This window comes from Aspergillus brunneoviolaceus, assembly GCF_003184695.1.
Source record: "Aspergillus brunneoviolaceus CBS 621.78 unplaced genomic scaffold BO95scaffold_22, whole genome shotgun sequence".
NCBI lineage: Eukaryota > Fungi > Ascomycota > Eurotiomycetes > Eurotiales > Aspergillaceae > Aspergillus > Aspergillus brunneoviolaceus.
The window spans coordinates 25,306-53,028 of record NW_020290752.1 but is presented as its reverse complement, the minus strand read 5'-3'; the positions used below and the strand labels follow the sequence as shown (position 1 = coordinate 53,028).

The following is a 27,723-nucleotide window of genomic DNA, read 5'->3' as shown; positions in this document are numbered from 1 at the left end:
AGGGGAAGTAGTCTGGGTTCTTAGGGAAAAGAGAACTTAAGTGGGGGAAAGACAACTGTGATCGAGTGTTGGATGATTGATTGGGGTTAGTTTTCTTCCTTTGGTTTTTTTGTTTACGCCCTCATCCGCCGGGCAACGCAGCGCAACCGTTCAATGAATGACCCTGATTGATGCTCGCTGGCCATTGATGATCCACCACCGCATCTGATCTCCAAAGCCTCCATCTGACTCTCTCAGTTGACAGACCGGTGGTGATGTTAGTCGTATGCATGACGCTGTTTCTATCAGTGCCAGTCATCTTGAATTGATGACGGCATCACAGTCAGCACACGAAGAAAGAAAGCCCATGCCTGTCTGGACATACAACAACCATACAACAAGTACTGTACGTACTAACACTAGACACTACCCCGTACAGCCTGTGTTATCTGTGTTTTTTGGCTGCCGGACCAAGCCAGAGCTCGGCACAATATGTAGCAGCTGCTCCCTGGGTGGTCAGCCAGTGGCTCCGCGCTGATCGATGCATATGATCAATCAACACGGTTAATTCTCCATCCTTGTCAACTCTTCAGTTCATGCTAAGGCTTTAAACATGTGCGCAGCTTTAGAATCTCTTCAGAGAACAGAGAAACGTTATCATGGGCCTGTTCATCAGAAGTGGCGGCAGGGACTAGTTAACAACTCCCTAACAACGATGTCGGGTTTCAGCACATTACAGCGGCGCAAGACAATTGAGGACCGTGCGCGGAGCGTTGCGCCGTGGCTTGCTGAGAAGGCCCTTGAGGGGCTCTATGCAAGTCGGACGCTGTGTTTATGGGCTGTCACGGCACCGGTAGGACTACATCCACTAGTCTAAAATATGGTACTCGTACATTTGCACCTGTTGGTTGTTGATTCATCAAAACCATAATGAAACCTCCAATGGTGTTACAGTTACCATGAGCATACAGCAACCCTGGAAGTAGTCGATGCTAGCTCCGTGGGCAAAGAATATTCGATGAAGGGACTACCTTTTAGACTCGTACCTTAATGATTTTCTAGCGGTGAGCTACCCTTATTCTCCGGGAAGAGACGTGAGTGAGTGAGTGTATAAATAAGGTCAAATAAGGTCCTGAAACCACCAACTATACTTATGCAGGTAGTGCCCCCGACTAGTACAAAGATTGCCGTGGCCACCCGAGCGTAAAAAGAAAACCATTTTCTTCCTCCTCCAAACATCCAAGAGACTCGTACTTGTCAAAGAAACTCTTACAGTCGCACAAGTCGGAATGGGTGCCTGCGACCGGCAGCCTGTCAACAGACTTCCCAATGAGGATAAAGTGGCTTTCGCGTGCCGGAGCTGCGCGCGTTTCTCTCCAGCTTCGCTCTCCCATCGCTCACCCTTGCGTGGATTCTCACCACCGCATGATTCTAGCTAGAAGTAGCTGCTGAAAACTCGGACAATTTTCTCGATTTGCACCTCCTTCCATCTGACCTGTCATAGACTATCGGATCACCCGTGGAAACCCGGGTTTGCTCGCCAGCACCACGATGCATCACTCGCAACTAGCCCCGCTGCCGAATGACTTACCCTTCCGAATAGTCTCCAAGACGATCGGCCAGGGTGCCTATGCCTGGTCTGCTTGAACCTGATCCCTCTTTCTCGATTGTTCTTGCAATTTAAAACCATCTTGCTAACAATTGTCTTTTAACTTCCTTAGCATCAAAAAAGCCGTCCCGTCCCACACAGATAGTCCGGTCTTCGCAGTCAAGTTCATTCACAAGGAATATGCCGCTCGCCATGGCAAAGTCAGCGCGCGACAATTGCAGATGGAGGCGACGGTACACAAGCACATTGGCGACCATAATAACATAATTTCTTTCTTCCAGACCGGCGAGGACGATGTGTGGCGCTGGGTTGCAATGGAGCTGGCCGAGGGTGGCGATCTTTTCGACAAGATCGAGGCCGACGAGGGCGTGGGCGAGGACATCGCGCACGTCTACTTCTCCCAGCTCATAAGCGCGGTAGGCTACATGCACTCCAAGGGGGTGGGACACAGAGATATCAAGCCGGAGAACATGCTGCTGGCCGCGGATGGCAATCTCAAAATCGCCGACTTCGGCTTGGCCACGCTGTTCGAGTACAAAGGCGTGACCAAACTCTCCACCACCTTCTGCGGTAGCCCGCCGTATATTGCACCAGAGGTGATTTCGTGCAGCAGCAGGAGTCAAATCAAAGGGAGGGGTTACCGACCCGACCTGGTGGATATTTGGTCGTGCGGCATCGTCTTGTTCGTCCTCTTGGCTGGCAACACCCCGTGGGACAGCCCGACGGAAACGAGCTACGAGTATCAAGAATACCTTGCCACTAATGGGCGTACGACCGACGAGCTGTGGCAGCAGTTGCCGCCCGCTACGCTTTCACTCCTGCGCGGCATGTTGAACGTGGATCCAGCCAACCGATTCTCTCTCGAGGACGTCCGCAGACACCCCTGGTACACCCGGCCGAACAAATACCTATCGCGCAACGGCGCGCTCAGAGACACCATCAACATGGCCACGACGATGTTCGAGTCTCTGCATATCGATTTTACACAAGACCCCTTCGCGCGACCGCACGGCAGCGGCGGGAGCCAGGGCTTTGAAGGGACCACCGACCTGATGGACATGGGAGATGAATTCGACGACGACGCCGATCAGAGGATCTCATCCACGCAGCCGGAAATGCCGCGCGGGGGTATGCTAGTGGATTGGGACACGCCGCAGGTGGCGGACGCATTCTCTTCCACCCAGCCCATGGGCAGACCGTCGTTGTTGTTCGGGAAGAACGACACCCAGCCCCTCGACCACCTGGAAGACGAACCGTCCATGTCGCAATTCTCCCCGCACCCCTCCGTGCCCTTAAGTCGCACCCAGAAGGCCATCCGCTTCCACGACATCGTCCCCGCCCGTGCTATGACGCGGTTCTTCTCAACGTGGGAGCTCAAAATCCTAGTGCCCCTGATCTGCGAGGCGCTGCATCGTCTGGGTGTCCCCGTGCCCGCCGTGCCCGCCGTATCCGCCGGGGATACCTCGGCCACGCTGCGGATCATCACCCGCGACGGGCGCATGTGTACGCTGCAGGGTAAGGTCCTGATCGACTGCGTGTCGGAGGGTCTCTTCGAAATCGAATTCATGAAAGTCAAGGGCGACCCGCTGGAATGGCGGCGCTTCTTCAAAAAGGTCGCGGTGCTCTGCAAGGACGCCGTGTACAAGCCTGATAGCTGAACGACCTAACCCTTAGCAGGGGTTTGCTTCCACATTATAGCTTTTTCTTGTTTGTGTTTTTGTCGAGTTGCGTTAGGCTTACGGCCTTATGGTTTAATGTACGAATTAATGCAATAATGATGGGATTGGAGTTGTGGAATTTGGAGGGATTTGGCAACCAAAAAACATAATGGAAAACAAGCTAGCATCACACGCTTACACCTTTTTCTTTCTTTCCCCTTTGTGTTTGCTAGTGATATCTCGATTGTTAGATATGGTGATCATTCATGTTTAGGGACAGGTGGTCACGGTTGGCTCTCGTGATGTTTCAATCCTTACCCACGCCCCCCCTTTACTTGGGGGGAGGGGTTGGGAGGGGGGGCAAGACGGACGCCTCGTACATGACTGCAGTACTGCAGCATTCTAACCACCTGAGTAATTCATGAAATTCGAGGCAAATGCAGGGTTTGTACCATAAAACTGTATAAGTCGCAACATTGGCAGCAAGAGAGTCATAAGCCAAAGCAGAGTGGTCTATCACGCACTGTAGGTAAGCAGGCAGCAGAGTACATACATAAAATCAAAGTCCCAGTGACAGACACACATACACACACACGGATGAGGAAAACTCAGAAGACCCGCGGAGCTCATTTGTTGAAGCCACGAGAGGTAAAGAGAAAATTTGATTGGTATCAAAAACAAATGTTAGCCGGGTAATATATCGTGCTTGTGGAAATGATTCATCAATCTAATCTAAAGGCCAAGTCCTCCCATGCGTCGCACCTCATCAGCCTGTCTCTCCAGCGCTCTGCGCATTGTATACGCGTATTCGTTTTCTTGACGGCGAAGTTCTCGTCGCTTGGCTCGGAGCTCCTCTCGCGCAGCATCGTCCAGGTCCATGTCCATCAACATGTCGTCGTCGTCCTCCTCGTCATCAAAATTCGTGCTGGTGGAGGTAAAACGAACTCGGCCGATGTGTTCGCCCGTCCAGACGAGTAGCTCATCGCCTGTCAGGCTGCCGCCGGTGGGGAGGATCTTGCGGGCGACTTCGCCTTCGCTGTGAGATCGCGACAAGCCGCCCCAGAGACCGGTGGCGTGGTCGGTGTCGCCGTCTGCTGCGCGAGGCTGGTGTGCAGTCGCGCTGGAGTGGTGGCGGCGATGGGTGGGCCCTACCCGAGTATTATGGTGGTGGTGACCATGATGATGGTGGTGGTGGTGTGGAGGTTGGTAGCTGTTGATGTTGAGGCGACGGACTTCGGACCGGCCGTCCCGCTCCACCCATTTGATATTTCCATCTCCATCCGAATAGACAATGCGGGTACCGTGGGATTCGACGGATAGCACCTTGGATCTGGCGACACTTTGTCGGTTGTGATACATCGTTGACACCACGGACGACGACCCGGACGAGTTGATCATGTCGCTGTCATTGGATGGGGCGAGATTATACAATTCAAGTGACCCCCTACCTTTGTAGTCGCCACAGGCTACTAGCTTGTGTGAGGAGGGGAAGCTTGAGTCGGAGATGGGAAATCGTGGCCCGGGAACGGCTGCCAGACCACAAAGCTGACCACCGGAGTGGATTGTGTTTTGCAGCCGCGGGAAGTAGCGGCGGTCGTACTGAAGAATGCTGGGGAAGCGGCCGGCGAGGAAGATCGAGTGAACATGCGGCGCTGGGGGATGCAGAAGTGAGAGGGGCCCTGGTTGGAACAGTGGTGCATAATCGTCGGTGTTCTGTGAAGGGCCCGGGCTTCTGATACGGTGTGGGGGTCGGCCGTCAGGTTGCAGTTGCAGAAGCGGCGAGTCGGGCGGAGCGTACAGCTGTGACTTCGGAACCAACGAAACAGTTGGTACTTCACATCGTAGATTAATGGCTTCTTCTTCCTCGCTTGCGGACAGTCGACCGTCGTAGATGTGTAGACTCAGCGTCGTAGCGAGTGTCAACGGCACCGAGTAGTCCGTTTCCTGAGACAAGGCGAACACGGACCAAGGATAGCGTTGCTGAGAGACCACCCGCAAGGTTTCCAGATCGACCTCGTTCAGGACATTTCCCACAGCCAGATAAGCCCTTCGGCGGATGGAGTCCACGCTCACACATTCCCCCAGATTCACATATTCCAGAGACTGTTTTGCCGCGGCGTGATCCCTCCTGCCAGAGAGGTTGGTCATCAAGATGCCCGGGGCGCTGACGCCAATCATCTTACCCTTTGTCTCTTGCGACCCAATCGAGTGGGAGTGGTTGAGGTCCCAAATGCAAACACTTCCATCGTCCAGAGGAGCGATGACTTTGTTTTCCCTGGCTGAGCTCCAGTCCCGCAGCAGACCCATGCCCTTTGCTTCTCGATACGCCCTTCTTTTCTGGCCTTCCACCCTTGTGAACGGGCGCTGCATCCAGCTGAGCGAGATAGGCCCATTCCGTGCGATATACTCCGAGTACCAGTTCACATCTTCACCCTCGTAAGACGGGTCCCACTCCGTGGCCGCCCGCGATCGGAGACCAAATGACGGCGCCCGATCGAATGGTTTAGCACCACCCCCGTCATTCCCCGCATGGGGTTGAATGAGGGATCGAAGTGTAGTCTGCCCTAGCGCACTCAGCGGTGCGGTGGAGTTGGTGACAAGACTGGCGGAACCGGTGCCATTGGCGGAACGAGAGGCTCGCGTGGCGCTCCATGACTCTTCGTAGCAGTGGAGTCTCCAGAGATTATTGTCACGGGCGACAAGAAACAAGCGTTTTGAAACAGATTGGAGTTGTACCCGCTCATGTGGAGTGAGGTCTGAAGGGCACCGTTAGCTTGTTTCGCTTATGTTGTTATTGGGAGCTTGCGACTTTAGACTAGCAGCAGCACTCGGACGGAGGGGCTGTGATGTTTGGGTGTTTGAGTGTTTGGGTGTGGGGTTTATTAGTAGGGGGGGGGGGGGGGGGGGGAGAAATAAGGGACTATCTTGCATACAATCAATAATCTCACAGAGGATCTCTACGGGGAGTTTCTCCATGAGTGAGGCAGAGGGAGAACCAACAACACCATTGAGGGCGGAAGGGGATTCATCTGGCTTGTGCGATGGGGTGTAAGCAAAGGCCATAAGTATTATGATTTGCGTTCTTGGGGGTTTGGGGGCTCCATTTATTGCTCTCCACAGTCCGGATTCTAGACCCGCATCACGTGCAAGGCCCATGCAGGAGGCTATAAAGTAGGTATACATGCACCTGGTTACATACAGACTATCATAACATCTATATCGTAGAACGCTGCTGTAATTAGCGGTACGAAGGTGCCTGCAATGAGAGAGGTATCAAGGAGTTACAATAGCTGATGGAGGTCAACTACCTGTAGAGAGATTATTAATAAAACGTGCACGCATTTCAGCAACAAAAAGGACCCAACACTTGCTGCTCACTATAGTACTTGTTGATCAATCAAGAGACCAATTGTTAATGACCCCTTCGGTTCCCAGAGGTGGTCATGGCCACTTGCCAGAGAATAATTTCCCTGCCTGAGAAAGGCGGCCGCTTCCGGGCCCGGTCCAAGACAGCTGAGCCTGCAGGCCTCGGCGAACCACCCGCTCATGACCGACATCTGACAAACCATTAGTGATCCGCTCCCTATTCCTCAGGGCTCAGACTTTCCTTAGCCTTCTTTGTACATCTTCCCTGACTAAAAACTATCCCTGTAACTACGATTTCACTTTAGGTCCTTACGGAGTATATCATATCCTTGAGCCTCATTGTCCTAACGCAGGAAAGCAATATCCAAAGCGCGATCACATCTCGATTGATCTTCCTCGACCCTCCCTCCATTTGCCATCTCCGAACCCGAGCTTCCGAAAGTCCGCCCCGCGCCTCATCTCCGGCCGAGATAGAGTCATCCGCCTTGTGATCGGGTGTTCACTCCGCAATTGCAACCTATAATTACTCAATTGGACCGGACTCCATATTTTTACGCTGTACCACACAAAAGAGCGTTCTTCGTCCCATCTGTAAACACATCAGAAGAAGCCTTTTCAATACGAGCTTCGCTTCGCCCGCTCCTCGCCTCGCCATAATTGCCCCGCCTCCAATTCCGCATAGAGGGGCAGATCCAACCACCTCACACCTTAAAAGTCTACACAACACATTGACCATGGCTGCACCGTTGGATTCCAGTCTGAAGTTCGATTCCATCGAAGACACCCTTGCCGCTTTCAGTGAGTCTTTTCGCTCCCCTTCTCAAAATTCCTCAACACTGCGCATGCCTCCAGGCGTCTGCTGGCATGGTGCAGAATCGCATCGCGAACTAACCACTCAATTGCGCTTCAGAGAATGGCGAGTTCATTATCGTCCTCGACTCTCAAGACCGCGAAAATGAAGGCGACTTGATCATCGCCGCCGAGTCTATCACCGACGCCCAGATGGCCTTCCTGGTCCGGTACACGAGGTGAGAAATACACAACCCCTCCTTGTCTCGCTCCTCGGACGCAGGCACGAGACTCCTCAAAATGCATTCAAGAAACCCAATATTCGAAAGAATCCCATACTGACTTGGCATCTTTCCAATATCAGCGGTCTCATCTGCGCCCCCGTTACCCCTGAAATCGCCCAACGCCTGGCCCTCCCGCAGATGGTGCTCGAAAACGCGGACCCCAAGGGCACCGCCTACACGGTCTCCATTGACTCGAGCGACCCGTCCGTCACCACTGGTATCTCCGCACAAGACCGCGCTTTGGCCTGCCGCACCCTCGCCTCCCCGACCGCCCGCGTCGACGATTTCCGACGACCGGGCCACATAATCCCCCTACAGGCCCGCAGCGGCGGTGTCCGCGAGCGGAGAGGCCACACGGAAGCGGCGGTGGAGTTCTGTCGGTTGACGGGCAAGGTCCCCGCGGGTGTAATCGCGGAGCTCGTCGAGGACGGCGAGCTGGTTGAGGGGGTGCCGGAGATCCGGGGCAACAATGGCATGATGAGACGCGATGGCTGTCTGCGGTTCGGCAAGAAGTGGGGGATCAAGGTCTGCACGATCGAGGATCTGGTCGAGTATGTGGAGAAGATGGAAGGTGGTCTCACGAACGGGGGCCAATGAACATGGAAGAGAGCAGAAACAGAAAAAAAAGGGTCGAGAGAGGGTATACTTGTGGTTTCTTTCCCTTTGACGGTTGTATAAATTTCTTCTGAGTGATTTCCCCTCCTGTTCGGCTGTGCATCAGGACCAGGCTCGTTGGGTTTGTTGTTTACTGCATTATGCGCGGCTTGGTTGCATGTTTGTGTATGGGTGACTAGAGTGAGGAAAAGAGAAAATAGATTCTATCTTTATGGCTGGTTTACACGTTTTCATGAGTCTTGGAGGAGTCGTTGTTAGATAAAAGAGGACAATCGATACGAGCATCAAGTCCATCATTCATGCAATTGTTTGAATTAGTTGGGTATCGATTTTGCCTTTATAGTATACAGCGAGGGCGATGAAGATCGCCAGAAAACAGACATGACCAAGCCAGATAAGATCTGGTCAGAAGTAGCAGAGAAATCAGAAGTATATCCTTTCCTGCGTCTAATGTTTACCCACCAAACGCCAGTATAATGCGAAGTCCGAGTAAAAAAGGAAAATGAAGAGAACACCCCGGTATACCTTTTTTAAAGTCTTGTAGGCTTTTACTTTTTTTGTTTCTTTAGAGGAGCCAAACAAGCGAGCGAGGACGGATTGTCGGGGAGCAACACCGATCGCATGAACTCCTTACCGCTTCAGGTGAGAGTAATCCCGCAACACGCCCATCATGTGGGTGTTGGTCGTCTTCCCGCTGCGGCGAGGCTTCTTGACCTTCTTGTGCTCGATCTTGGGCCGCTGCTTGACGACCTTGTTCTTGTTGGTGGGGACGATTCCGGCGCGCTCCAGCTCCTCCTTGACGGTTTGCTGGTCTGGGATCTTGATCTTCTCCCAGATCTGCCGGAACTCGTCGTCGAAGTGCTGGATCAGCGACGGGTCGTTGGCCCAGACCATCTTCGCATGGTCGTCCTTCTTGTTCCGCGTCACCAAGAGCTTCCCTTCCTTCTCGAGCTGGTTGATCGTCTCCTCCACGTTCGGCCACCCCTCCCGGAGCTCGCGGACGCTCATGCCCGCGCCCGTGGACTGCGCCTGGAGCTTTTTGAGGAGCTGCTCCGCGGTGCGAATGTTGTGCGGAGGCCGGAAGCTGAAGGTGCCCTCGCCGTTGGCGCCGCGGGGATCGTACTGCACCTTGTCGTGCACCTGCAGGATGCTTCGCAGGGCCTGGACGTAGCCCTGGTCGTTTGCGCGGTGCTGCAGGGAGAGGTAGGAGACGATGTCGGGGAACTTGAGCGGCACGCCTTTCGCCTTCATGTGCTCGATCGCGAAGATGACCTGCGTCATGATGTCCTTGCCCGTGCCGGTATTCGCGGGCTGTGAGTAGACAATGTCATCGTGGCGTTTGCGATCTCCGCCGCCCGGGGTCGGTGTCGATGTGGAGGAGGGAAGCTGCGAGCTGCTTGCGGAGGTGGTCGTGTTGTTCTGATGGTTGAAGCGTCTCTGCTGCCCGAGTCGACTTGCGGAGTCGACAACGCTGGCGTTGAAACTCTTCAGCTGGTTCTGAAGATAAGACATGTTTGCGATCGAGATAGCGAAGAAGATAGCTTAGTATGGACCGAAAAAAATGAACGAGTGAAGGGGTTGACCGCAGCGAGCCCGGAGATCTAGTAGACTCCTAAAGGTGGGGAGATAGAACAAGGACGAGGCAAAGCCTCTCTCTTTGTGAGGGAGCACAAAGAAGCTCTTTTCGCGACGCGACAATAGATCACAGAAGCATGAAGGAAGTTGGCTCTGTTCTGATGCAACAACCTGTGTGGTTGAGAATGACAGGGTGAATGAGCTGAGAGGGAGATGAGAGTGTTCGTCATCACGGATCTAGAAGTTCTGACATTGCAGGTTGCGGCCTTGCGGCCCGCTCAGGCACCACTATTGCACGTGATAGTAGCCAGCTGCGCTAACCTGTTTGGAGCTCCGCCCAAAGCCAATGCGTAACTTGCTTGACCTGCAAGCCGGTCTCTCAATCAATCTCATCTCACCTATTGCGCGACAAGGGGCTTTCTCTTCTTTTCGCCCTGCCTCTGTCAGCCTCTTCACTCTTTCTCTCTGTCTTGCTTCGCCCCTCATGACCTAGGCTGGCATTTGGGGTGCTGTGCGCAACTATTCCCGAAACGCGCGGTGACAATCGCCTGACCGACGTAGCTTTGCCTACTACATTACCATTCACTCTGAGCAGATATCACGTCGACTTTCTACGATATATTTGCTTCGAACAAAGGTTAACAGCTTGATTGCTGCGCACATTTAGCAGCCATCATGGCTACCGCAACAATTGAACTGCCGTTCATATCGGCTCATTACTCCATCGCCGAATCGACTCTTTCGACGCTCACCCAAGCTCCTACGGTCGAATTAGTCAACCAACTTCTGGAGGCCATCTCCAAGAAAGCCCGCGAACACGATGAACTCAAAGCAGACAAGACCCGCTTGGAAGTGGAGCTTGACAATGCGGTCCGCAGCAGCGAAAGCAAGGTCAAGGTGCTGAAGAGCTCTATCGAGAAGGGCCATGCTGAGGTTGAGGAAACAAGGAAGAAGCTTCATGAGTCGGGTCAGACAGAGTAACCACTGCGGTTGACTGATTTTCTTTGCTAACGCATTACAGAAAATGCTCGATCGTCCCTAGAATCCGAGATCGCCTCGCTCAAGTCGTCCTCCACAACCAATGAATCCGAAGTGAGCACACTGAAATCCCGCATTGCCTCTCTAGAAGCTTCGAATCGTGATACCATGGCTCTGCTCGAATCGAAGACGACAGCGTATGACAAGCTCGCCGAAGAGCTGTCAGCCCAACACAAGAAGACTGTCGAATTGAGACGAGAACTATCTACCGCCGAACAGAACCTTCAAGCCGCCAACTCTGCATCTGCTAGCGCCAAGTTCCGCGAGCAGAGTCTCCAGCAAGACTTGGAGTTGACCAAGAAGAGTAATGAATGGTTAGACACTGAGCTGAAGACCAAGTCTGCAGAATACCTGAAGTTCCGCAAGGAGAAGAGCGCCCGCATCTCAGAGCTTCAGCGAGCGAATGAAGAGGCTAGCGCCACTGTTGACTCCTTGAGACGTAGTGAGAATGCTCTCAAGAGTCGCTTGGATGAGGTCGAACAGCGTTACGAAGAGTCCCTTTCGAGCATCCAGCAGCTGAAAGAAGAGGCGATACAAGCGAGCGAGTCATTCCGGATTGAATTGGATAGTGCGAACAGGCTGGCTGAATTGCAACGCAACTCTTCTGAAACCGCCAAGCAGCGGGTGCAGGAACTTCAGGTAGCCCTGGAAAAGGCCAAGGACGATGCGGCCGAAGAGATCTCCCGCCTTCGTGTTGAGATCGAGACTGAACATTCCGACAAGCAGGCTGCTGAGCGCCGCATTGCAGAGCTGGAGCAGACTGTGAGCCAACTCGAGTCAGACGGTCAGGCTAGAAGGAGATCCATGAGCCCAGCTCTCAATGGAGGAATGCCCACTACGCCTATCCGCTCAGGTACACCGGTTGGAACATTCTCCCCGAGAGCTTCGAGAACCAAGGGTGGACTTACGATCACACAACTTTACACCGAGTACGACAAGATGCGGTCACTGCTGGCTGCCGAACAGAGATCCAACCAAGAGCTCCGGTCGACGCTGGATGAAATGGTCCAGGATCTCGAGGCCAGTAAGCCCGAAATCGATGAATTGCGAGCCGACCACGCCAGACTGGAGAACGCCGTTATGGAAATGTCCAACATCCTTGAAACGTCTGGAAAGGAGAGGGATGATGCGACAAAGGAGGCACGCAAATGGCAAGGACAGGTGGAGGGACTTGCACGTGAGGGCGACATTCTACGACAGCAGCTTAGGGACCTGAGCTCGCAAGTGAAGGTCCTAGTGATGGAGAACGCGATTCTCAAGGAAGGAGAGGAGAGTTACGATAGGGAAGAGCTCGAGAAGATTGCTCGACAGGAAATTGATGACTCGTCTGCAGATCTTAATCCAACGGGACGCTTCATCAGCCGCAACCTGACGACTTTCAAGGATCTCCATGAGCTACAGGAACAGAATGTTACTCTCCGCCGCATGCTAAGAGAGTTGGGCGATAAGATGGAAGGCGCGGAGGCTCGTGAACAGGATGTTATTCGTCAACAAGAGCAAGAAGAGTTGAAGGAGCTGAGGATTCGTGTGCAGACTTATCGCGACGAAATCTCCAACCTTGTTGCGCAGACAAAGAGCTATGTGAAGGAGAGAGACACTTTCCGAAGCATGCTGACCCGTCGACGTCAGACCGTCGGCGATGCTTCTGTCTTCTCTCAGTCTCTTCCACTAGGGGCAGTTCCTCCTGGAGCAGCCGATGAACAGGCTAAGGACATTCCCGACTATGCCGAACTACTACGCAAGGTTCAAGCTCACTTCGACAACTTCCGTGAGGAGTCTGCCACCGATCACGCCGCCCTGAAACAACAGGTTAATGAGCTTTCGCGAAAAAATAGCGAGTTGATGAGCGAAATCAGCCGTTCTAGCAGTCAGCTTGGCGCTGCTACCCAAAGAGCCGAGCTCCTTCAGAGCAACTTCAATATGCTGAAGAGCGAAAATGCAGAGCTGCAGAAACGCTACGCCAGTCTGCTGGAGAACGCCAACAGGCAAGACCTTAGGACCCAGCAAGCTGCCGAAGACCTTGTTGAGACCAAGGGACTGGTGGAAAGCCTTCAACGCGAGAATGCGAACCTCAAGGCAGAAAAGGATCTGTGGAAGAGTATTGAGAAACGACTGATTGAAGACAACGAAACTCTGAGAAATGAGAGAAGTCGCCTGGATTCTCTGAATGCCAACCTTCAAACTATCCTGAACGAGCGTGAACATACAGACTCTGAGAGCCGCCGCAGGCTACAGCAAAGCGTCGAATCCTTGGAGTCAGAACTGCAGTCTACCAAACGCAAACTCAATGATGAGATTGAAGAGTCAAAGAAGGCGACCCTGCGCAGAGAGTACGAGCATGAGCAGAGTCAGAAGCGAATTGATGACTTGGTGACAAGCTTGGGCTCCGTCCGGGAAGAATTGATCGCAACTAAGACCACCAGAGATCACTTGCAGTTGAGAGTGGATGAATTGACCGTCGAGCTTCGCAGTGCCGAAGAGCGACTTCAAGTCGTACAATCTAGACCGAGTGTTTCTGCTGCTGCTACTGCCGCCCCCGCTACAGCGCCCGAGACCGAGGAAGGTCAGGAGTCTGGCTTGACCCGTGAGCAAGAACTTAGCATCGAGGTTTCCGAACTCAAACGTGACCTTGACTTGGCCAAGAATGAGCTTCAGCATGCCGAAGAGCGAGTTGAGGACTACAAGGCCATCAGCCAGCAGAGCGAGGAACGCCTACAGTCTGTGACTGAGACACATGAAGAATATCGGGAGGAGACGGAGCGTCTGATTGAGGAGAAGGACAAGAAGATTCAGGATCTCGAAAAGCGGATTGAGGAGATTTCTTCCGAGCTGTCTACAACGAACAATGAACTCACCAAGCTGCGTGATGAGCAAGGAGAGGCTGGCCGCCGCTTGGAGGAGCAGAAGGCTGTTTTGGAATCTGAAATTGCCAGGCTGAAGGATGAGAATGAGCGTCATAATTCTGCCTTCCAGTACCACAAGGAAGATCTCCGCGCGCAGACTGAAATTGCGCAGCATGCCCAACAGAACTACGAGAGTGAATTGGTCAAGCACGCTGAGGCAGCCAAGAACCTGCAGATAGTGCGCTCCGAAGCTAATCAGCTTAAGCTGGAAGTGGTCGAGCTACGGACACAAGCCGAGACTTACAAGAAGGACCTTTCTCAGAAGGAGGAAAGCTGGAACGAGCTTAAGGAGAGATACGAGGGTGAAATTACCGACTTGCAGAAACGCCGGGAAGAGGTTCTCCACCAGAACTCTTTGCTACACTCGCAGCTGGAGAATATCACGAACCAAATCTCGGCGTTGCAACGTGACCGCGCGAACATGACTGAAACCGATGACGATAATGCTGAAACTTCGCCACCCAACCTTGAAGGTCTCCAGGAAGTGATCAAATTCCTACGCAGGGAGAAAGAGATTGTTGATGTGCAATATCATTTGTCGACACAAGAAAGCAAGCGTCTCCGTCAGCAACTTGAGTACACGCAGTCTCAGCTCGACGAGGCACGTCTCAAGCTAGAGCAACAGCGTCGCGCTGCTGCTGATAGCGACCACACCGCTCTCAGCCACAACAAACTTATGGATACCTTGAACGAATTGAATCTGTTCCGCGAGAGTAGTGTCACTTTGCGCAATCAGGTCAAGCAGGCAGAAACGTCGCTTGCGGAGAAATCTGCACGTATTGAGGAATTGGTTCAGCAGATTGAGCCTTTGGAAACGAAGGTTAGGGAGTTGGAGAACGTGGTTGAGACGAAGGACGGAGAATTGAAGCTGCTGCAAGCTGATCGTGATCGCTGGCAACAACGTACTCAGAACATCCTGCAGAAGTATGACCGCGTTGACCCTGCCGAAATGGAAGGACTCAAGGAGAAGCTTGCAACCCTGGAAAAGGAGCGTGACGAGGCCATTCAGGCTCGTGACACTCTTCAAACCGAGGCCGCTGCCTTCCCTGAGCAGCTCAAACATGCCGAAGATAGAGTCCAAGAATTGCGCAGCAAGCTTACGGAGCAGTTCAAGGCTCGGTCTAAGGAACTTACCGGTCGTATTAACGCTAAGCAGGCGGAACTGAATACGGTCACACAGGAGAAGGAGGTGATCCAGGAGGAATTGGCCAAGACAAAACAAGAATTAGAGGAACTCAAGGCGAGAATGGCAGAGAAGCCGGCTGCTCCTGCACCAGTACCCGAGACAACGACTGAAGTCAACTCGACCCCCGCCTCGCAATTCCCTGCTCCGACCACGCAAGTGGCTGTCGCCACCGACGACGAACGGGTCAAGGCTTTGGAAGAAAAGGTGCAACGTCTCGAGGCAGCCCTTGCTGAGAAGGATGCTGTATTGGCTGCCAAGGATACCGAGCACGAGAGGAAGGTCAAGGAACGCATCGACAAGATGAAGGAGGTGTTGAATAGCAAGCTGGCAGAGACTCGGGCGGCACATCGCCAGGAAGTGGAGCGACTCAAGGCCAGCCTACAGGCAGGTCCACAAGCTCCTGCGACCCCTGGCCAGTCCCATGCAGAAGCAGCTCCTGCAGCTCCTGCAGCTCCTGCAACCCCTGCAGCATCTGCTACTCCTGCGGTGGAAGGTGGACTTCCGGAGTTGACGGATGCCCAAGCAAGGGACCTTGTTGCGAAGAATGAAACCATCAAGATGATCATTCGGAACAACATTCGTGCGCAGGTTAGCAAACAAATGGAAGCTGAAAAGCGAGGCACCCAGCAGAATTCGGAAGCTGCGGCTGCCCTACAGCAGAAATTTGATGAAGAGAAGGAGGCCTTGAAGAAGGCCCACGACGAAAGTGTGGAGGAGAAAATTAAGGCTGCTGTGGAGCTGTCGGACAAGAAGTCCCTGGCCAAGCTCAGTATGCTTGATTCTCGGTGCAGGAATTCGCAGGCCAAGCTCGACGTGGTGCAGAAGGCGGCCACGGAGACCCCTCAGAAACCTGTTGTCGAGGTTTGGGAGATAGCTAAGGTCACCAGAGCACCCCCGGCTGCTCAAGCGCAAGCCAAACCCGCACAGGCTGCAGCATCTCCCGCACCAGCACCATCGCCTGCCACAGTAGCAGCACAACCGGCACGTGCGGCCCCTTCGCCATCTCCGGCGCCGGTAGCGACTCCTGCAGCAAAACCTGCGCCTGCGCCTGCACCGACACCTGCACCTGTCACCCAGCAAGGCACCCAGCAGGGCACCCAGGCGCCTGCTGCAGAAGCAACAGCTGCCCAGCCATCAGCTCAGGCTCAGACACAATCGGAAGCACCCTCGCAGACGGAAGCACCGCAGACCCAAGCAGCTGACGAAACGGCTCCTGAGCAGGGTGCGGCCGGCGCAGTGCCTAATCCTTTCGGACAAAGTCAGAACAAACAGCCAGCGTCGCTTCCCAACAAACCTCCAGCTGGTGCTGCCTCAGGCGGCGTCTTAAGAGCTCTCCAGTCCGGACTTCCAGTTGCGCGCGGTGGTCGAACAGGCGGGCGTGGCGGCGGTCAACAGAATCCTTTTGGTCAACAAGGCCAACAGGGCGCCCAGCAGCAAGGTCAGGGTCAAGGCCAGCCTAGCCAGCGCGGCTCGGGTCTGCCTCGCGGTCGTGGAGGGCGTGGAGGCCAAGGCCGGGGTGGCAATCAGAACGTGCAGACAGCCAATCTCGGCCAGGCGCAGCACGGCCCGGCCAGTCCTGGCGGTGGTCGTGGCGGCGCGCTTAGTGCGAACGCGCGTCAGTTTGTTCCTCAAGGCAACAAGCGCGCTCGGGATGATGGCGGCGGGGACGGCGGCGATGGAGCAGCTGGCAAGAGAATGCGTGGTGGTGGTGGTGGTCAAACCCGGGGTTCTTAGATGATTGTGATTATGGATTGTGGTTGTTACATTTTGACTTTTCATTCCTTCTGTTATACATGCATGTATTTTATGTCCCAGTTCTTCGGCTTATAAGGAAACCGAAGTGAACCTACGAATGTTGTAATCCTTAGCGGGATGAGAATCATACTTTCTTTTGTCTATCACGGCTGATGAGTTGTACATGACTCGAATACCCTAAATTGGGTATGAATGTTTCATATCATTCAGAGTCAACAAAGTATAAAATCGATTAGGCGAAATCCCCCATATTCTATCCGGGTATAACCAACAGTAAAGAAACACCATGCATCTCGCTGGAAACCATCCGTCAATCCCAAGCGCCCCCCCCCCCCCGTCTTCACCCTTTCTAACTATGACCCTTCGGGGGAGCCTCACTTAGCCCCTCCTCCGATTCTGCGCCACCAACAACCTCCCCGCAGCCTCCCTCTCCAGATCCAGCACCATCAACCGCGCATCCTCCAACGTCCTCGCCTCCAACGGCGCCTCCCCAGCCTTCTCCCCATCAACCCTCTGACTTTGATTTTGATTCTGTGATTGAGACCATTGATGCACCCCCCAAACCACCCCACGCGTCTCCCTCCTCCGCCGCCGCTGCCCAGCCCCTCCCCCACTGCCCCAAACAACCACCCACTCCCCCACCCCCGTCCCCGCCGCAATCTCACAGCCCGCACACACCCGCGCATGCGCCCCGACATCCACCCGCCGATTGATCACGGCCAACGCATCGATCACCACCCCGGAATGAATATGCGCGCCTGGGGCGATGGACACTGCCGGGCCGATGGTCACGCGCGAGGAGATGCGGATGGGGAGGGCGGCTGCTGCTGCTGCGGTGCCATCACCGGCTGTGGTTGTGGAGGAAGAGGAGGAGGAAGGGGCGGGTCTCGAGTTGCCGGGAAAGGGGGCCGGCGTGCCGATGACGGTCTTCTCGCTGATAATGCAGTTGTTGCTGATGAGGATGGGGCCCTCGTGGGAGTAGAGGCGGGCGCGCGGGTGGATGATGGTGTGGGCGCCGATGGAGATCGGGTGCGTGCCTTGGAAGATTGTGGTGTCGGAGATTTGGGCGCTGGGGTGGATAGCGAGTGGGGGGCGGGTCGTTGACGATGTTGTGGTGGTGGTGGTGGATAAGGGGCGGTGGTGGTGGTGTTGTTGTGGTTGTTGTTGGTGTGGGTGTTGTGGTTGTTGTGGTTGTGGTTGAGGTTGAGGTTGAAGGGGGGGGTGTGGTTTGAGGTGGGCTGTTGGTGTTTGTGAGCGGGGGTCCATTTTTGTTATTTTCTTGGTGCTTTGTGGGGATTCGTTGGTTGGTGTGATGTAGTGTGTAGATGGGGGGTGAGGTGGTGTCGGTGTGTTCTAGTGGCGTTGTGTGGGAGGATGAATTGGAGGATTGTGTTGTTGTTGTTGCGAAGCTAAGCTGCGACTCGGAAAAAGATAAGATTGCGGAGATTCGGGGTTGGTTCCGATATGCGGCCGGCTTGCTGGCCTGCCGCATTTCAGGAGTGCCCCGTAGACGGTCAATTCTAGTTAGCTGTATAGAACGGTAGAAATTCCAGAAGTATAGCTTGTCTATGAAATCATTTGAATCTAATCACACCCAATCCCAAACCGGGTATCTATCTAAAAACATCTAACCCATATCGTTCTATCATCTCTACTCATCCTCTTCCTCCCCCTCCCCAGCCTCCACCTCCTTCCGGATACCATTCCTCCTCCGCCACGCCCACACCCCGCGATCCACCTCCGCCTTGGTCACCCCATCCCTCACCAGACAGAACGTGACCCCGAGCTCCGTCTCCACGTTCCGGTTCCGCGCCTCATCATCAAAGAACAGCATCTCCTCGTACGCGACCCCGCTCGCCTGCTGGATCTTGGCGAAGTGCTGCGTCTTGGTGGCCGGGAAGATCTGGAGGTGGTCGAAGTAGTCCAGGGCGCGCATGGTCTTGGTGCGGTGCGCCGCGGGGTTGTCGCTGAAGGTGGGAATGATGTGCAGCGCCTTGAGCATGTCGCGCGCCAGGTCCGGGGCGTGGGTGCGCGAGGCCACGGCCAGCGGGATGTTCTTGGTCTTGCAGCTGTGGATGATGGAGGGGACGGCCGGGTAGAAGGTGAAGGACTCGTTCCATCTGCAGCAGATCAGAGATATTAGTTTGGAGGTGCTTGGTTGGTTGGGTTGGGGTTTTATGGGATGCGCTTGGGGAGAATGAGGCGAGAGCTTACTTGTCTGTGCAGCGCGAGTTGTTGTCGCGGGGTTTGATCGGGGCGCTGACGTGGGTGTCGACCCAGAAGGGCCATAGGGTGTAGTCGAGGTCGAAGGCGATGAGTTTGGGGAGAGGGAGGCCGTCGCTGAAGGTTTCGGGGGCGACGGAGGTGTCTTCCACGGGTTGCGTGTTGGTTCGTCGCGTGCGCATCTTGTTTGGTTCTAGACTTCCAAAATGAAAGTGAGATTTAGATTAAGAAGATGAAAATCAGCCTGGATTGGGGGTTGAACAGGTCTAATAAATGCCGTCGAGGTCTATAAAAGTGGCAAATCAAGTCCCCAATTTTTTCGTTTATTCACAAGTACGAGTAAGATGGAGAGGACCCCAGCGAAATGACGTGGGAGACGCTGGTGGAAATCGGAGAAGGATCACGTGGGGCGGGCGATAAGAATGATAAGCCTGCAGAAAGAAAGGGCACTCTTTTTGTGTCAGCAATCAAGGGCTGTTGCCTATCTTTTTTTTGGATTTGTACTTAGTAGTAAATGTAAGCCTAATGAAATGAACTATGGACACATTCGAAATCAGCCGTGGAAAAACACATCTCAGGTCGGAATCCCATCCAGTCAGCACCAAATCACCACCCAGCATGTCAGGCCAGCAAACAACTTTCCGAGGAAACATCTAGCACACACCAGATACAATTCATTCACCCACACGCGTTCTTCGAACTTTCCCTACCGGTAATCATCCCCGATCCCAAATCCGCGAATTCGTTCTTCATCAAACTTGCTTGTTGTCTGATAGATAGACACCATCTTCCATGAGGGAGGGCACAGATCGTTGCGGATGCAAACCACTTTGCTCGCTCCACGATGTTAAGAGTTTTCCAATTCACAGGGGACTGTAGGTGAAGCAGCCCACGGATTCTAGGAATTTCCAGAGCTGCTGGTGAACCTCCGTGCCCTTGATTTGCACACCATAAGCAACAACATCCCAGTCACTTGCGTAGTGCATGATGCGAGTTTGTTGCTCGAGATCCAGGATCCCATCGGCCCCGACTGCTTCAGCGATGATCCGACGCCAGACTTTGAAAGGCATATCATAGCGCCATTCCTGTTTGCCAGGGTCGCGAACGGCGCGTCTTCGAGTGGCAGTCGCCGCCGGTTGAGAGGGTGGAGGGACTCTTCTGGTCGTCTGGTTGGTATCAGAAAGATCGCCGGAAGGGATACGCAGTGCTGGAGGAGGTCCCGGGGCTGTCGACGGCAGGTTGGGAAACTGGAGGTCGAAGCTAACGGCACTCGGATGGAAGGGACCCGAACTTGCAGAGCGGGAGTGCTGATCGGTTGTGTTCACTGCAGAAGCCTCCGAGATGCTCAAGTTGTTGCGTCGGACTGGGAGAAAACTAATCAGCGGCGCCGAAGTCGGCGGCTGAGCTCTGCGTATCTGATACGGCGCGGCGTTCTCGACATGGTAGTATGTGGGCTCGCCAGAGGAGCTATCATCGCTGTCCGGATCCATGGGAAACGAGACTACCCGGCCTTCGGTCGGTCGAGGGATCGGCATCCGCTCTAGGATGTCATTTTCTTCGCAATCTATGGGACGGTCCCGGTCTTCTAGAAGCAGAGCGCGCGAAACAAGCATCATTCTCAAGGCGGTGCTCCAGATTGTGCTGCTGTGCATGCCGTCAGCCCTGATAACCTCGAGACGTACGCGTTTGCAAACTCGAGTGAACTCGGTTCGCAGTTTGCTCTGTAACTTCTGCTGGGTAGCACTATCGATGTCTTGACTCGTCTCGCTGGAAGCGTCGCTGGCCTCCGCGAAGTTGTTGTTGTCAACACCCTGATCTGCTGCCTCGAATTCGGTTTCAACTTTGGACTCTCGGAGGTGCTGAAGAGCTTCGGCTACCTCGATCATGCGGAGCACATGAGGAGCTAGCTTGTCGTTAGGGCGCCAGATGATGCTTTTGCATGAGGCCGCACTCTCAGGCAGCACCGTGGCTTTGCCAAGCACCGGAAGAAAGTTCAACATCGACTCGGGGGCACGCTGAATGTCGAGCATGGGAATCAGCTGAATGGCACTATGACTCGTCATCGAGACATTTGTGAGGATCAAGTATGGGATCGAGCGTAGGCCACGCGTGCAGGCGAATTTCTTCAATTCGGCGTGCGTATGAGCTTAAGGCACCAAAAGAAAAGCATATCAGCTTATCTGTCCTGTCATTGACATAGTGGGACGGGGAATCCCAACTTACCGTTTTTCTGCTCTGGCTTGGGCAGAGACGGGGACTTCTTCCGAGCGGTGCCTTCGTTCTCTTTACCGGCCATGACCTTCAACCGAGCCACGCCCTCAGCCACGGATTCTGGAGTCGATGGGTATTCCTCCTCATCGGAGTCCAATTCAAGCACCTCATGCGCATCGCCCTCGAGGAAATCCAGGTCCGATTTCATGTAAATGCGCGCCAGGTGCTCGACGCCCGCACGACCGAGGGCATTACCACCCAGGTCCAGCTTGCGAAGCACGAAGCACTTGTGGAACGAGTTCAGGAAATTAGTCCACTTCCGGACGGCGTCGGGGGTCGTGATCTGAATGTCGTTGTTGGACAGATCGAGCTCGCGCAGATCGCCCGCACTCCGCTTGACCACCTCCGCCAGCATCGGCAGCGAGTCCACGGTCAGCCGGTTGCCGGACAGGTGCAGCTCGGTGACTTTGGCCAGTCCCATGGGGTGCTCCTGGTCCCTGAACTCGAGGCAGTCCACCAGATCTCCGATGAACTGGGCCAGGCCCTCGTCAGTCAACACCTTGCCGCTCACGTCGATCTCGACAAAGGGGTCTCGTGCGGCGGATTTGGAACCTGCACCTGGTGGGAAACGTTTTTTCTGTGATGTCAGATCAGGAACCTAGGCTCAGAGATGTCCAGTTGGGTGACTCTGTTGCGCCATGGGGGTTGGTTCGGTTCAAACTTACCAGGTCTTTGGACACGGCTTGGCCGGCCTTGAGACCGCTGATACGTCTCTGTTATGTCTATTATTAGCTAGCCTGGTTCTTCAGGGCAGTGCTTGATATATCGTCGGAAAGGGTTCTCTCACCGCGAGATAATTGAGCTTCCCCATCTTGGGGGCCCCGGATCTCCACAACTAGATCTGGCAGGTTGGGCCGCAGTCAGCACATGTCTTACTTCCATGATGGATTAATATCACTAGCACATGTGAAGCCACAGAAAGGATGTCAGGCAAGATGAAAGGGGGCACAAGATGGTTCAGTGTCATGCTTTCCATCATCGATGGTGTTGCAGGACACGGTCGCGCTCGCGTGCAGGGTGCGCTGCCTGTACAGAAGCAGGCAGGCCATAAAGGATGAACAGAGGACTGCATCAGTAACACAAGGAGAGGGCATCTCAAACACCTGAACAGTTATACAGTGGAGTATGTTTCTTGTGGGGTTCTTCCTGAAGTGTTGTGCAACTGATCGCGTGGATGGAGGTGGGGGATGAGAACAGTAGACGGTGGGAGAATCAGAGATCGATGGAGATCTGATATGTCCACCAACACAGCCAGCAGACATAAACATGCAGCTGAACGAAAACCTGAATATCAACAGCTTTGTGGATCACATACCTTTCTTGAGGACAAGAGCTCTGTGTTAAAACCGCCTGTCCACTAGTGTTGATGTGGGTGTGGATAGAACGAACAGAGACAGGAGAGATGAAGATGGTGTTGATGGAACGCGGAGGAAGAGAACAACAAGGATCCTCACATCACAACCCATCTATATATGGGATCATTTCGGCATCTAGATGTTCCTTTGCCTCTGGCTTCTCTATCTCATAACATTCACTGGGAGATTCTCAAAGAGATACACCGATGACGCCACAGGGACCCGTGATCCACCGAATGGATTGAAACAAGTAAAATATCATGCTGCTTTGAATAGTGAGAGAAGAAATTGAAACACTTTCAGCTTCTTTATGGTATCAAAGCTGGACTCTGTTGTCTCCTTCAGCGTGAACACCCATCCTCTGCTATATTAACGCTGACTATTATTGGGTACAACAAACAAGCAGAACTATTCAGTGCCTTGCAGCAAGCCACAGACTCCTTTCATCCTCTTACAACAGATTAATGATATCCTTGAACTCCTCCAACAGTGCAGGGTCAATGTCCTCCCAGCCTTTGGGCACAACAATCTGTTCGGCAGATACAAATCTTTGAAGCTCTTCCGGCGGATTATTCTTCTTGTTGCATTCCTCTTCCAGAGGCTTTCCATCTGACTTGACCCTTTTCATATTCTCGTCATCCCTTGGAGACAGCTTTCGTTTCTTTTCATGGTTTGCATTGAAAGGAGGCTCTTCCACACTGCAAGCTAGTGTCAGCCAGTGGTCATCTCTTAGATGTCTGCTACCTTACCTTTGTTTAGATTGATTGGATGAATCGTCAACACGATATTCAGATGACAAAGTGTGCTGAGCCTTAGTCTTCTCCGTGGAAGAAGGTATTTCAACCGGTGACTGAACAGCAAGCCACACATCATCATCCGACCAATTGTCATCCAGGTCTAATGTGTCTTCGTCCATCTCGACTTTCTTGCAAGGCCCACCATTATCGTTCTTCGCATTTGTCTGATCCCCAAGCAACAAAGCGGCAGGTGAAGGGAAATCGCTGAAGGTGTCATCGCTAGACTCTCTCAGGAGTTTGCCTTCGTTCAAGCCAGGCGACACATCTTCGTTGGGACCTCCGTTGGACCAAGGTTCCGCTGGCTCATTTGCTGAAGCATGATCTGAACCATTCTGCGACTTACGAATCATAGAAGTAGAAGACTCTTTGGTCAAGCTCAAACCACTACACAGCTCGGCGTCAGCTGTATTCCCATCCTTCCTGGCCATCGATGCTGCTAGGGTTGTTTGGTTGAACCCCTTCGACTTTTCGGCCCCAAGGCATGGCTGTTTCTTATTCGTCTTTGGGGGCTTGTCAAGCCCATCTCGACAACAGAAGTGCTTGCACCTACTCTAGTCAGTAACTTCTCTTGAGAAAAATACCATATCTCCTTACACAGTCTTATCCTTGCAACGGTGGTTACATGCCCACCTGCCGTTCTCCATTGGTGTTGGTTCTTCAACGTGGCTGGTCTTGGCCTTGCTGTCAAAGCCCTTGCTCTCCCCCGAGCCATTCTTCTGTGTTTTGCCTTCTGGGGGCGCTGGCAATGTGCTCAAGGACCAATTGTCGTCCTCTATTGTAAGATCATGTTAGTGGTCTTTCATGGATTATGCAGGACGCCGAACCTACCTTCCTGCAGCAACCCGTCGAACAACGACTCGTCACTATCCAGAGTGATAACACTCTGTGAAGTGGGTCGCTTGCTCTGAGAACCATCGTTGCTATTACAGCTTGAGGCATTGATAAGAGGCTTCGCAGCAGCAGCCTCGGGCCTTGTGTTCGGACGAGAAAAGAATAGTGTCGATGGAAGCTCGGGCTTCAGCACCGCGGATCTCAGTGTCCCAGCTAGCCAGCGTCAGCGATAGATAAGGAGTCTAAGGGGCACGCATGCCCTCACCTATGTCGTCACACGAAACACTACATGACACGAATTGGTCCCTGTCCTTTAATTCCGCATTGAGCAAAATCTCCTGGCCGTTCGACATCTTACTCGCACTTGGCACATCAGCTTGAATGACTGTCATAGCGGCAGTATCCCAAGCTTACCTGATGCGTCGAAACTCCAGGAGACGGCCGTCTGATACCTCAGCCAAGAAGCAAACATAGACGGGACGTTTCAGATAAAAGGAAGGGCACTTGTCGTTCATGAACGCGATCTCTGCCTTGAGGCGAAGTCTCACCGGCGCTGCCGGTTTGATTTCCTACTTGTCCTTAGTGACTGTTGGGGAGGGTCCATGCCTTGCAGGCTCAGCGTACCTTGCCGGTCATTTTGATGGCTACTCGGAGTCTAGGGAAGCTCGCAACCCGCTCCAGCAACTTCGCGCCAAAGGGAGGATTTTTGCTCAAGATCATGTCAATACGATGCGGCTCACACTGCCCCAGCGCGTCAATACTTGTGATATCAGCTGCGGCCAGTTTCCTGACCGCCACGATCCCAATCTGCTCAAGTTGCTTCAGTTGTAGCGGAGAGGTATCCCAGACCTTGGCCCCAAAACTCCTTGCCAGCTCCAGGGCGTTTCGCAAGGTCACCGCGTCCTCAAGGGAGATCTGACAGTCTATGATGCACCGAATCAATCTGTTTATGTGGCTGAAGACGAAACTCTTGTCCTGTTGGAAGACAAATCTGAATTTCTGGAACTGTTCGCCGTCCGGGAAGTCCACCGCACCAAGTTCGGACTGGATCAGAAGCGAAATTTTGTGGGCTGAAAGCGCTATGTCGACCTTGATGGGGAAGCGTATCCCATTGGAGCGGTTGATCTCCTTGTAGAGAGACTTCTCTCCGGCTTTGAGACGAATGTCCAGGAATTCGTCCGCTTGAGCGACGACGGATAGCTTTGATTGTTTAGTCTCAGCTCTAACATGCACATCCAACGCCCTTGACTTACTATCTGTGACACAGTAGACTGGGGCTTCAATGTGAGCAAATGCTTCATTGTTTCGAACCGCACGTAATAGCGAGCCATTGCTTCCCCGACACTGGTTGATTGGAGGCCATCAACTGTGACCAACCCATACTCTTGGAGAAGTGTAATGTCCTTCTCACAGATCTGTCGAAGCATCTTATCTTCCCCATCTCCATCTGCAGTCTCTTTCAGCTGGTAGTGTGCTGGATTTCTTCTGAGTCTCACGAACAGAAATGTGCCCCCCAGCCACCTGATGGCGGAATTAATGTCAGTCACATTACCTAACCCGATCTCTGCGTTAAGGTGATCAATCAGATTCAGATGCAGACAGCTCTCAAGGCTCTCAGATCCCGAGACAAGCTTCTCGTAGTGAGACTCGCGTTCCTTTCTGGTCATGATCACCGCTGTGGCACTATTGTCAAACTGTGGTCGACCCGCACGGCCGAGCATCTGCATGATCTCCATATCGGAATACTCCTGACAGCCACCCCCTTGCCAGCCCACGGTGCCTTTGATGACCACAAGATGGCACGGAAGATTGACGCCGACTGCAAGAGTGGACGTGCAGCATATAATGCTGATATGCCCTTGAAGAAACCCTGTTTCAACTGTGCGCCGGTCAACAGCATCAAGGCCTGCATGGTGAAAGGCGACACCGGCAGTCAATATCCCTGCTCAAATGTTCAGCATCATGGACTGTGATTTCATGTCTTCTGGGTCAGAACCTACCCTTCAAATCTTCATTCTGGGCCCCCAGAGGTCTGCTTGCTCCTTTCCATAGTCTGGCAGGAGGATTGGACATTGACCACAGTCGAGCAAGCTCTTTCGCCGTCGAGACGGCAGAGATTCTGGTGCAGCAGAAAACGATTATAGGCTTCTTACAAGAATGCGCCTTGATCAGATCAGGAAGTCTGCAATCATGACGTTAATGAAGACTCGCAAAATGCGACATAAGTCGACTTGGCTTACTTGGTGTTGCACATCTTGTCAAAGGCAAAGTCATTGCCCTGTGACCGATAGCCATAGACGACCTTTTGCAGCTTAATGGGACGGAAGCTCTCATCGAAGCGTTCCCTATGCGCGGGTAGGTGCTGATTTGTCGCGTCGCGACCAAGCCATGTCGCAACGTCCTCAGAGTTCGGCACTGTCGCACTCAGGGCAACGAATCGTACATTCGAACCATTGGTCTTCATACGGGAAACGACGGCCTCGAGTGTGGCTCCTCGGGCTTCTTTGAGAATGTGAACCTCGTCGATGAGGAACAGCTTGACCAGCTGCATCAACCGTGCATGATCTTTCCACTTCCGGGTCACGCTGTCCCACTTTTCGGGGGTGGTGATGATGATCTGGCTGTTTTGCACGCTCTTCAGCTGCGTGTGATCGGTGTCGCCGGTCAGCTCAGCACACTGCAGTCCCAAGGTAAGGAACTTTCCAATCCAGTCTCGGAATCTCTCCGAGCATAGAGACTTGGTGGGCGCTTGGTATATCACCTTGAACCTTTCGTCCTTGGATGTACTCATCAATCGGCATATCGCCAGCTCCATAATCACGGTCTTCCCGCTTCCTGTTGGGGCTGAAAGGACGATGTTGTGGTCACTCCTGTAAACGGATTGGAAACACTTGGATTGGATTGCGTTGAAGACCGGGAAAGGGAATATGGCGCGATATTTTTCGGGAAGCTCATGCACCGATACAAGGACAATGCCCCGAACAGACGCAGGGAAACGAGGGGAATTATTGATCTGCCCTAGCTGTGAATGTACCGAATGCCCAGAAGCAGTAATTGAGGACGACAGTCGTTCAGCACTAGGGCTAGCACGATACAGAGGTTCAAGTTCCGTTCGGGTGTCATTTGGGTATTCTGGGATCCGGTTCACGGCGCCCCGTTGGGCTTGCAGTCTGAGCAAGGGACTCGACGGGGATCTTATTCCTACCCCCGAGGAGCTGGATCCTGCATCTTGAGGTGACACCTGAAGCACGTCTGCCATACCATCAGATTGCCACTTCTGGATATCTCCGTACCAGTATACTGACCATGAGGATATCGAGCTGCTCGAGGATGAACAACCGACTCGAAGCGATTCGAAGCCGAGTAGTGATCACCGTGCGCATTCGGCTGGAGAACACCTTGTGTCTGTACATTTGACTGCGCTAGCAGCTCAAGATCTAATTGAATAATTATTGACGTTAGACCCACGAAGAATACGATTGAAAGTAC

General features: G+C 53.4%; 9 protein-coding genes across 9 annotated transcripts; 4 read left to right on the top strand and 5 right to left on the bottom strand.

The window, feature by feature from the left end:
* Positions 1–1,187: 1,187 nt before the first annotated feature.
* Positions 1,188–3,501, top strand: BO95DRAFT_472410 (putative serine/threonine protein kinase). Its single transcript, XM_025589650.1, has 2 exons — positions 1,188–1,616; positions 1,701–3,501. The coding sequence occupies exons 1-2, from the start codon at positions 1,531–1,533 to the stop codon at positions 3,244–3,246; spliced, it is 1,632 nt and encodes a 543-aa protein (XP_025443693.1). The 5' UTR covers positions 1,188–1,530; the 3' UTR covers positions 3,247–3,501.
* A 174-nt stretch (positions 3,502–3,675) lies between these two features.
* BO95DRAFT_385902 (uncharacterized protein) lies at positions 3,676–6,301 on the bottom strand. The gene is made up of 2 exons (XM_025583492.1): positions 6,180–6,301; positions 3,676–6,002 (listed from the first exon to the last, which is right to left on the bottom strand). The coding sequence occupies exons 1-2, from the start codon at positions 6,220–6,222 to the stop codon at positions 3,979–3,981; spliced, it is 2,067 nt and encodes a 688-aa protein (XP_025443692.1). The 5' UTR covers positions 6,223–6,301; the 3' UTR covers positions 3,676–3,978.
* Positions 6,302–7,296: 995 nt separating this feature from the next.
* On the top strand, positions 7,297–8,561 carry BO95DRAFT_441303 (3,4-dihydroxy-2-butanone-4-phosphate synthase RIB3). Its single transcript, XM_025586153.1, has 3 exons — positions 7,297–7,410; positions 7,523–7,640; positions 7,766–8,561. The coding sequence occupies exons 1-3, from the start codon at positions 7,347–7,349 to the stop codon at positions 8,280–8,282; spliced, it is 699 nt and encodes a 232-aa protein (XP_025443691.1). The 5' UTR covers positions 7,297–7,346; the 3' UTR covers positions 8,283–8,561.
* On the bottom strand, positions 8,552–10,080 carry BO95DRAFT_441302 (transcription factor TFIIE subunit TFA2). Its single transcript, XM_025586152.1, has one exon. It carries the CDS (start codon positions 9,810–9,812, stop codon positions 8,931–8,933), a length of 882 nt encoding a protein of 293 aa, XP_025443690.1. The 5' UTR covers positions 9,813–10,080; the 3' UTR covers positions 8,552–8,930.
* A 379-nt stretch (positions 10,081–10,459) lies between these two features.
* Positions 10,460–10,939, top strand: BO95DRAFT_85518 (putative filament-forming protein (Tpr/p270)). The gene has a single exon (XM_025592278.1). It carries the CDS (start codon positions 10,551–10,553, stop codon positions 10,854–10,856), a length of 306 nt encoding a protein of 101 aa, XP_025443689.1. The 5' UTR covers positions 10,460–10,550; the 3' UTR covers positions 10,857–10,939.
* Positions 10,940–17,080: 6,141 nt separating this feature from the next.
* BO95DRAFT_410298 (magnesium-dependent phosphatase-1) lies at positions 17,081–19,314 on the bottom strand. Its single transcript, XM_025584174.1, has 3 exons — positions 18,972–19,314; positions 18,445–18,877; positions 17,081–18,035 (listed from the first exon to the last, which is right to left on the bottom strand). The coding sequence occupies exons 1-3, from the start codon at positions 19,160–19,162 to the stop codon at positions 17,136–17,138; spliced, it is 1,524 nt and encodes a 507-aa protein (XP_025443688.1). The 5' UTR covers positions 19,163–19,314; the 3' UTR covers positions 17,081–17,135.
* Positions 19,283–19,770, top strand: BO95DRAFT_85424 (uncharacterized protein). Its single transcript, XM_025592277.1, has one exon. The coding sequence runs from the start codon at positions 19,403–19,405 to the stop codon at positions 19,694–19,696; it is 294 nt and encodes a 97-aa protein (XP_025443687.1). The 5' UTR covers positions 19,283–19,402; the 3' UTR covers positions 19,697–19,770.
* A 73-nt stretch (positions 19,771–19,843) lies between these two features.
* BO95DRAFT_359630 (uncharacterized protein) lies at positions 19,844–22,062 on the bottom strand (the record flags this gene model as incomplete). Its single annotated transcript, XM_025582452.1, has 6 exons — positions 19,844–20,270; positions 20,403–20,764; positions 20,822–21,126; positions 21,177–21,828; positions 21,917–21,964; positions 22,039–22,062. 6 exons carry the CDS (start codon positions 22,060–22,062, stop codon positions 19,844–19,846), a joined length of 1,818 nt encoding a protein of 605 aa, XP_025443686.1.
* Positions 22,063–23,351: 1,289 nt separating this feature from the next.
* BO95DRAFT_359366 (putative DEAD/DEAH box DNA helicase (Mer3)) lies at positions 23,352–27,493 on the bottom strand (the record flags this gene model as incomplete). Its single annotated transcript, XM_025582441.1, has 9 exons — positions 23,352–23,949; positions 23,998–24,173; positions 24,221–24,447; positions 24,500–24,597; positions 24,649–24,803; positions 24,859–25,434; positions 25,488–26,176; positions 26,235–26,416; positions 26,475–27,493. The coding sequence occupies 9 exons, from the start codon at positions 27,491–27,493 to the stop codon at positions 23,352–23,354; spliced, it is 3,720 nt and encodes a 1,239-aa protein (XP_025443685.1).
* Between the last annotated feature and the right edge of the window lie 230 nt (positions 27,494–27,723).